The following is a 10,024-nucleotide window of genomic DNA, read 5'->3' on the forward strand; positions in this document are numbered from 1 at the left end:
ATCTGGGTCAATCAAGTCGAGGAATCCCCCTATTGATTTCAATTAATCTGAAGAAGTGACGTCGAGGAATCTCTCAAACTCACTCGATCTGGGGCAGCTACGTCGAGATTCCAAAAAATCTCTTCAAGGATCCGTGGATCAAGAGAAATAATATTTCAAATGTATGAATGTAATGGGGCAAGTGATCTCAAGTAATTGGGGCATAAGGATCCTTTCGATGCAAATATCTTCACAAGTCAGGCAGCCTGGGGCATACTCTTTTGGTTTGTATTGAAGGAATCATCATTCACCTGTAAAGTGCAGTTGGCCATCATAGAGTGGAGAAGTATCCTAATGCTTTTCCCCAACAAGTTACTCTCTCCCCAAGCATAGGAGTTTATTTCTCCTGAGAGTTGATTCCATTCCTCAAGCATAGGAGTTTATTTCTCCTGGAAAAGTCACTCCCCGAGCATAGGAGTTTATTTCTCCTGAGAATTCATCCTCGCCCCAAGTATAGGAGTTTATTTCTCCTCGGAGTTGTTCCAATCATCCCATAAAGAGTTCCTCATCAAGGTTTCTCATCCCTAACATGGTAAATTGAGGGAATCTCCTCAAGCTAAAAATTCTCCGAGCTATGGCACATGGTGAGAAGTCAGAAATTATTCTTCAAGTCAACAATCAGAAGTATATCCTGCAAGTTAAAAGTCCAATGTCTATTGGCACCCCACAGAGTTCTTAACACTAAGGGGATTCTCCCTGGTGTTTACCTCTCCCGAGGTCAGAGACGAAGTTCGATTGACAAGTCACTAGAATATTCTTTAAAGGGCCCTCATTATCTCTACATATAGTAATCATTGCATTCGCATTGCATCAACAAAAAGCGTAGCATTTCCATGAACATGGAGCATTACGCCATGAAAAAATTCAAACATGCATCAATGCATAAGTCAAGTTTGTATGTGCTCTAAAGGCACAAGATAATGTATTCCGAGAAGAAGTCTTGTCCTCCTCCTCCAAGGTGGATTGAATGCAAAGTTAGTCCTCGTTAAGATCGTGTTTCATTGGTCAGTTTTCCACTTGCCGTGTTCAATAAAGCCTAACTAAGGTTAGCACCTCCTTTTTCCAAAGTCTAACTAAGGTTAGCACCTCCTTTTTCTAAAGTCTAACTAAGGTTAGCACCTCCTTTTTCTAAAGTCTAACTAAGGTTATCACCTCCTTTTTCCAAAGTCTAACTAAGGTTAGCACTTCCTTTTTCTAAAGTCTAACTAAGGTTAGCACCTCCTTTTTCCCAAAGTCTAACTAAGGTTAGTACCTTCTTTTTCTAAAGTCTAGCTACGGTTAGCACCCTCTTTTCAAAGTCTAACTAAGGTTAGCAATTTGGTTGAGTCGTCTAAGGATGGTTCTTCCTTGTGGAGTCACGCTACGGTTGTGTCTTCTTTTCAAAGTCTAACTAAGGTTAGCAATTTGGTTGAGTCGTCTAAGGATGGTTCTTCCTTGTGGAGTCACGATACGGTTGTGTCTTCTTTTCAAAGTCTAACTAAGGTTAGCAATTTGGTTGAGTCGTCTAAGGATGGTTCTTCCTTGTGGAGTCACGCTACGGTTGTGTCTTCTTTTCAAAGTCTAACTAAGGTTAGCAATTTGGTTGAGTCGTCTAAGGATGGTTCTTCCTTGTGGAGTCACGATACAGTTGTGTCTTCTTTTCAAAGTCTAACTAAGGTTAGCAATTTGGTTGAGTCGTCTAAGGATGGTTCTTCCTTGTGGAGTCACGCTACGGTTGTGTCTTCTTTTCAAAGTCTAACTAAGGTTAGCAAGTTGGTTGAGTCGTCTAAGGATGGTTCTTCCTTGCGGAGTCACGCTACGGTGGTGTCGCCTCTTCTTCAAGTCTAACTACGGTTAGCACTCTCCTTTTCAAGTCTATCTAAGGATAGCAATCTTTTCAAAGTCTAACTAAGGTTAACAACTTGTCTGGTCCACCTTTGATACTATTCAACATCTTTGCTTTACCACAGAATGCAAATTTTGATGGTACTTTTGGGTATTCAATCCACTTTCACCTCTCATGTCTAGAACTTGTGTCGTTCGCACATTCAGGTCCAAGCAGATTGAATAGGGGCAGCTGTTGCACCCCAAAATTTGCCCACTTATTTATTCCCAAATGGCTTTCACATTACATTCATGTGCATACCTCACCTAGGACATTCATCCATTACATTCATCCATATCACAATTACTGCTCAAGAAAATTGACAAAAAGAGGCTGAGGTTGGGGATATTCTTGGTAAAGAAGAATCAGATCTGAGGTCTTATTGAAGAGGATCATTTCCATCTGCATACTCCTAAAATCAGGGTTTTATTCTCTCCGAGTCAAAGCTATGATTAAAAAGAATTGACCTTTTGAGTACAAAAATGCAAATGCTTGAAGAAATATTCACTGGAGTCTCTTTGGTTGAAAGTTGATTGAGAATTGTACCGGAAACTGATTAATCGGGAAATTCATCTGAAATCAGAAAAATCAGGAAATGTTGACTTTTTGGTCAAAGTCAAAGTCAACTGTCAAATATGGACTTACGGTGGAAAATCGGTCAAAGAAAGTCAACAAAATGAACAAAATCAAGAAAATGCAAAAATTACCAAAATTGGAAAATTAGTTGAAAATTGAAGTTGCCATAAAAAGAAGGGTCTATACTTAGAATAATTTTGGAAAGATTGGGAAATGGTTGGTCAGCTCATTTTAGGACCAGTTTACACGTGTTTCTAGGCCTCATTTCAAGACAAGGTCAACACCAAAAATGTTCATCTCATGGCCCTCTACAATGTTGTAGTTGGGAGTTTTTTCATATGACATATGGATTGAGAGTTATTGAAGGGAGAAGTTGGCAAAATCACACTTATGCAAGTCAAGTAGCAAGGCAAATTTCTGGGCAGCAGGCAAGCATTTCTACGAACACGTGATGTGCCAAACTTCAAGCTGATTATAGGGAAGCACAAAGACTCATCAGGTTCACACTTGGTATGAATCTCCTCTACTCCATGCTCTCTATCCAACAAGACAATAATCATGGAATTTGATTAAGTATAGAGTAAGATACAAGAGTCTAAAGTCATGCCCTGGCAATGGTGTGTGTTGGCATGAGTGTGAGCAAACAACCTGGGCATGCGCGAGGCATTCGATCGAACAGGTGGCATGCCAAATGTAAAGACAATTTTAGAGAGATATAAGCATTATGTGAGGTCAATTTCAATGTCGACCTATTCTTCCCCATGTCCTTTATATCTTGAGCATAAATTTGCAATAATTGAGGACTCATGGTGGAAGATATAAGCATGCAAAGTAAGCTATTGGTAAGCTGTATGTGGCATGGAAAGGGTTGAGTCACGCGCGCAGGAAATTGGCAGTGATATGCCATCAAGTTGCAAGCCATGTTTGAATAGGTTACAAGGGTCTCCTCTCAAAGCTCACAACGCCAAACTTCTTCTATGATACGCCCTCTTTGCATTGGTCATGAGTTTGGAACAAATGATGGCTCATAGCTAGAGATACATAGGCTGAAAGTTAGCTTGGTAAAGGTCGAGATCGGTAAGACGTCATGCTAGAAATCAATGGCTCACAACATATAGCAACACAACCCACAGCATGCTGACAGTACCAACATTTTATTCCAAATAACCATGCACACGTATTAAAAAAAGGGCATAGAAAGAGTTTACTCAAAATGTTGTTCAATAAGTGTTAGAGAAATACTACACTGCAACAAGCCCATGCAGCCTCACCATACACTCCATGAACACTCCCTACATGAAATCATACCATGCAAGCAACACACCATAAGTCAATGCTCCCTCGCCTCACCCTATATAAGTCAAGAGCACCTCACAAATCGAGGGGAGGATTCACTTTTTCTTTTTTTCAGTTTCCACCCTCCTCTCACCATTCTCTCCTCATTCCTCTCATCTTTCTCGGGTTCTTCACTCTTTCTCAAAAAGAAAAGTTTGTTAGAAGTTGTAACAAACTTCAAAAAACTCAATAGCTTCATCATCACCATAACCAACCTTCGACTTCCATCATCATCTTCATCCTCCATTCTACTACAAACCTTCATCAAATCTCCATTGATCTTCATCATCAAGCTCTCACCTTCATCAATCAACCTTCAACATCATTGCTTCCTTCTTCTCTTCCAACCTCCAACCATAACAACCATAACCGTTTTTTTTAACAACTTCACCGTCACTGCACCATGACCAACAATCTGAATCAATCAGCACCATCATCTCATCGCGATATCGGTTTTCTGAAAAAAGCTTCATCACCTTCAAATCTCAGAAACCTTTGAGTTTATATTTCAAAGGCTAGCATCGGTTTCAAAGATTATCCTCCGTGCACTCAAGACTCAAGGAAGATAGCAGCTAAGTAGACATCTTTTCGATTCGAGATTCGTATCAGGTACGCTTTCTAATCTTGCTGAGCATGCTAGTAACATGAGGTAGGTTCATTTGCATCTGGCGCGCTCCCTCCACCGGGAGGCTGGAGATTAGCTCACATGTTTTCGGTGGCTATGTGTTGCATTTTTCGATTCGCTTTCGCTTTAGATTCAAACTTGTGTGTTGTGATTGGTGAGGATAGGGTGCTTGAATGCTAAGACGAGCTGGATATCTGGATTTAGAAGAAGAAATTGAGTGGGAACGGCGGTTCTTTCTTTTATTTCCGGGCACTTTTGCGCCGGCGCCGTCGTGACCTCCGTTTGGTCCGTCGGAGAAGATGAGTCCAATAGGGCTTTCATGCTGATCACTGTTCACGTGAGCTGCATGTGTGAGTTCATTGTTTGTCTTCTTTTTTTTTTAATAGAATGCCGCGTGTTAGCTTGTGAGTGGCTGAGATGTTTTCTTTGTTTTTAGCCATTTAAATTTAGTGTACCAATTGATAGCATGTTGACAAGTCACGTTATTTTCATTCATGCCATATAAAATGATATAAGGTGACATGCTGATGAGTAATATATATTAATAAAGCATGGTGTGTGATCACATGCTGTATATAAAAAAAAAAAGAAAACGAAAATGGAAAAGCATAGGTTAGAATGATAGCACATTTTCTGATTAATTAAAATGAAATAAATGACATGCTGATAATGGAAATGAAATGAGATAAAACCTGGGCCACAAGTTAGATTTGGGCTTTGGCATTTTCGTTTTCCCACCCTCTGTTATAAGCCCAATGTGCTGATTGAAAGAACGTAGTTCAGTTGCTGATTACTATTGCACCCCCAGGTCTAGACAGATTTACATTTTGTTTTAAAAATTGTTTTCATTCAACCTTTGCTTAATAATTCAATTTTAACTCAAATAAAAAATAAATAAAAATATGTTTTAGATAGAATCACATGTGTAAATAATTGTGGTATTTTTTCTAGATTTTTAGAAATTGTTTTCCTATTTTTAATAAATCATTTCTTTCAACATGTTCATTGTGTCTTTAAGTTTGATCGGTTTTGCAAATTAATTTTGTTTAATACCTTAGGAGTAGAATTTAATTTCCATTTTTTGTGTGATATCAGTAGACTCAGATACCATATGGTGTGAAAAAGATAAAAGTCTAATTCTATGTTTTGGTTAGGTTTTCATTAGATTTTCTATACCCGATTTATGTGCGTTCCTAAGCGGATAACCATGTGAATTTGACCTATAATTTGCTTTGCCTTTATGCAATTGACTTAGTTTCTTTTTGTACATATAAGTAGGGATGTTTAGAAGTCCTAAGACCTGGAGTTGAATTTTTCAAGTCATGTTTTCTTATTTTACTTGATTTTTCTTTCTCACTTGTAAATAACTCACCTTTGGCTAACGATTGCACCATAACTTGTCCGAATGACCTATAATTTTGTATGAGACTTTGTGACTTGATTCCATGATTGTTTAGACACCTATTAGAGGTTGTTAGCTACTGACTTCCATCATTTGATTACATCTTTCTAACTTCACTCCTAATTTGAATTCTATTAACTAGTTTTGACCTAGTTTTGTATAGTTTTGTTAGAACTTTGTTTGTTTCAAGTTAATTGACTAACATAGATTGGTATAAGGTCTTGGACCTATAAATGAACTAATTGCTACTGACTTTAAGCTTTGTTCATGTTTTCATTTGCTTTTTGTTTTGATTAATGGATGTTTGTTCGCTAATTGTTAAGTGACGATTTATGCGATACTTTGGTAACTCTTTGTGAATATTTTCGTGTGATGCCATGGTGCTTTTGTGTTTGATTTAGGACACTTATTTCCTTGGTTTGCTACTGCCCTAGGGCTCTCTTCTCATCTTGTTGGAGTTGTAACTCCATTCTTTTGCCATGTTCCCTTAGACTCTTCCTTCTTTGTTAAGAGGAATTGAGATAGGTTAGGATAGTTATCCTTGACCTTAGGGTCATTAGACTTAGATTAGAATAACTTAGATTAGAGAATAGGTTAGTTCCCCTTTTGTTCATTCTTTTTTTCTTTTCAACTTTAAAACACTAATAAATAAAGAGGCGAATCACATTAACAAAGTGATAGAGAAATGAGTGGGATTCATTCCCTAATCTGTTTCTCAATCACTTAGTGGCATAGAAATGAGTGGGATTCATTCCCTAATCTGTTTCTCAGTCACTACTTAATGGGAGAGAAATGAGTGGGATTCATTCCCTAATCTGTTTCTCAAACATTAATTAATGGGATAGAAATGAGTGGGATTCATTCCCTAATCTGTTTCTTGAACATTATATAATGGGATAGAAGTGAGTGGGATTCATTCTCTAATCTGCTTCTCGATCATTATACATTTTATGTGATTCTAATCGCAAAGTAAATTCCCTTAAAAAATACCCAACCAAAAACATTTAAAACACTTAATAAAGGCTCGAATTAAAACAAAGTGACGAAGTGGTGCGAAACCTTGTATTGGGTTTTGTTCACCATGTAGTTACATAAAAAACACAAACCCAAGTTCATTTTCTTTTGCCTTGTTAGGCGCTTAAGAACAAGTTAAGTCCTTTCCAAAACTAGGCGTATAAGTCTCCAAAGGTCGAGCATCGTGGATTGTGACCTTAACCGCTGTTCAACTAAAAAACACAAAACAAATGGAAACTATGGAGCCGAACTACGGTCGTTCTGATTCCTGAAAAGGATACGTAGGCATTGGGTCGCGGGGCCTAAGCGAACACATTTGTAAATAATTCCTTTTTTTCCCCGTATTTCTTTGGCATGCATTCGTATTTAGGTTTTAGACATTATACACCCTTTAGATAGAAACAAACGTAGGTGGATACCATCGAGTACGATGGGCGTGAGGGGTGCTAGCACCTTCCCCTTGCGTAACCGACTCCCGTGCCCTGTTCTCTGGTCGAAAGACCTTGTTCTTATTCTGAGTTAGGTTTCCCGGTATTCCTTTCCCTTATGGGATAAATATATTGGTGGCGACTCTGATTCCATTTTTCGCGGTAGCGACACACGGGTGTCTTACTAGTTGTGTTTAATATGGAGAATTCTCCATAATAGATTACATGCCAGAAAACACCTCGTTCGAAGAGAAGTTATAAGTCAGGAATCTAGTCAATATGTCAGGGGTGCGATTCTGATGAATAAGTTTCACATCTTTTTCTGAGTGCCAGCAATTGGATCAGTTTCTCTAATGTGTTTCAAAATAAATGCGTGGTACATATGAAACAGTTTGTACATTTATTAGGCAGTTCTCCAACCTCCAAGAAAGTTAATGTGGTGTGGTTCACCTGTATTTGGAACATAAAGAAAGCTAAAAAGCTTTGAAGATGGAGCAGATGGTCAATTTAGTGCAAAAAAAACCGTGGAACTACCTGAATATCCAACCCAATAAGTTAGTGTATACCAAAGGCTCATAAATCCCAATTTTTGCTTCGGACATATAGCTATGTGAAGTCTAAAGATCTTTTCATAGTAGTCTCAATTTAAAAGCTCGGCCCATCTAAATTTTTCATAAGTTGAAGGGCAAATTCCATTTTAGAGCAATTTGTTTGATTGTATTGTGACAGGTTGTGTTGTGTTTCGTCTCAATTGGAGTATTTCTTTAGTATTTGTTACCAATTTAATTCATATAAAGAAATCTCTTGAATATAAATAAACAAGATACTAAAGATTGATTAACATTTAAATAGTATTACAACTAGAGTTTAACATTCATACATAGAAACTAAACAGTCTATCTCATTCTAGGGTTTAGAAAATAACATTTGGGAATGAAATTGGATTAGACACAAACTAAGCCCTCTCGCCTCTGATTCTCCTAGCAAGCTGAATGTCCTTAGGCATGATGGTGACCCTCTTAGCATGAATAGCGCAAAGATTTGTGTCTTCAAATAGTCCAACCAAGTAAGCCTCTGCAGCTTCCTGAAGAGCCGAAACAGCACTGCTCTGAAACCTTAGATCCGTCTTGAAATCCTGAGCGATTTCACGAACGAGACGCTGGAAAGGAAGTTTTCGGATCAGAAGCTCGGTACTCTTTTGGTACTTACGGATCTCTCTCAAAGCTACTGTTCCTGGCCTGAATCTGTGTGGCTTCTTCACTCCGCCGGTTGCCGGAGCAGATTTCCTAGCGGCCTTTGTTGCGAGTTGCTTCCGGGGAGCCTTGCCGCCGGTGGATTTGCGTGCTGTTTGCTTTGTACGAGCCATTGAGAGAAAGTTCTAGAAGATTGAATTTTAACTTAGTAATTGATAATGAATTGGATGAGTTATGGTTTAGTCTGAAAAATGGGTTTTATAGATGAGATGGGAAAGGGGTTTCAATTTGAAGAGTTGAAGTGAAATTTTGGAGGGAGAGAGAGCGAGTTTTGGTTTTCGGACCGATCCGTATAAGTCTCAATCTAACGGCTAGGATTGGCTTAGAAGATAGCGCACGGATTCTACTTTTCTTTCATTCAGCTTCTATTTGTTCTCAGTTTCTCACTTCTCCGCTCAAACTTTGGGATTTTCCCCCACTTCTTTGGTTTCTTTGTAAAAAACATGGTTACTGATTTTTAAATATAAATAAATAAAATATAAAATAAATGAATAATTGTATGAAAGGTCTTTAGGTTTCATGAAAGCCAAACAGAGATTGCATCTGTTTTCTTCATTGAATCTAATTTTTATCGTCAAGCATTGAAAGTGAATTCGGAATGTCGTTAGTACCGTTCATCTTTGCAACGATTGATTCATGTTCTCTGGAAATACAATCTTTGATGTGAAGTTCACAAGAACAATAACCGAAAATTTTAAATACCAATTTGTTAGTGCGTGAGGCTCTGAATACCAATTTCCAGGGATTTCAATCAAATTATAGGTTCACATGAACATAGAATTAGACATGCCCCAAACATAATTCATAAAAAGGAGTTTTAGAGTTAGGTTGATCATAACAACCATGTGGATATGCCTACCGAATTTTTTTCACTTGTCCTAATGACAGATTCGGTAATGGCTCAGTAGAGATAAAGCAAGATAAAGTTTTTATACTCAAAATTGCTTACCTACATGTACTTCAATGATAGTTAACACTCTACCAAAGCTTAGGCCTGATCAATTTTCCATCTTACTCGATGCTAGTTTCACTCCTCATGTGGACTTTACATGATCAATGCCAATATTTTATAGTCAATAGTTGGTCAACACATGTGGTTGTTTTTCCAATGTACATCATCAACAACAAGATTCAAAGGCTCAAGGAAAACCTAAAAATTTTGAACAATTAATTTTTTGGAAACATCCAAAATCTAGTCAAATATTAAACTCAAAGTCTAGTCAACATTCAATATCACATCAAAACTATTGGATCCAACGAGGCTTTAAGAGCTCGAGAAAATTAGTGCAAGTTGATTTAGAGAAATCTTTGGCCAAAGAATATTTTTTTGGTTTGAAAAGTCAAAAGTTATCTGACATTTTAATGGTGATAGGAACACAAATTTCTTCCACGTAGTGGCAAAGATTAAAAAGTCTAGGAACATTATTTCTTATTTAAGAATGAAGATGGAATTATCAATGACTATGAAGAGATGGCCAACCATGCTAT

General features: G+C 37.8%; 1 protein-coding gene across 1 annotated transcript; it reads right to left on the reverse strand.

Moving 5' to 3' along the window:
- Positions 1 to 8,094: 8,094 nt before the first annotated feature.
- On the reverse strand, positions 8,095 to 8,735 carry LOC131662020 (histone H3.2). Its single transcript, XM_058931694.1, has one exon. It carries the CDS (start codon positions 8,647 to 8,649, stop codon positions 8,239 to 8,241), a length of 411 nt encoding a protein of 136 aa, XP_058787677.1. The 5' UTR covers positions 8,650 to 8,735; the 3' UTR covers positions 8,095 to 8,238.
- Positions 8,736 to 10,024: the final 1,289 nt, after the last annotated feature.

Source organism: Vicia villosa, linkage group LG3 (assembly GCF_029867415.1).
Source record: "Vicia villosa cultivar HV-30 ecotype Madison, WI linkage group LG3, Vvil1.0, whole genome shotgun sequence".
Lineage (NCBI taxonomy): Eukaryota > Viridiplantae > Streptophyta > Magnoliopsida > Fabales > Fabaceae > Vicia > Vicia villosa.

Coding starts and splice junctions, on each gene's coding strand:
- LOC131662020 (XM_058931694.1), bottom strand. CDS start 8,649: ATGGCTCGTACAAAGCAAACAGCACGCAAATCCACCGGCGGCAAGGCT.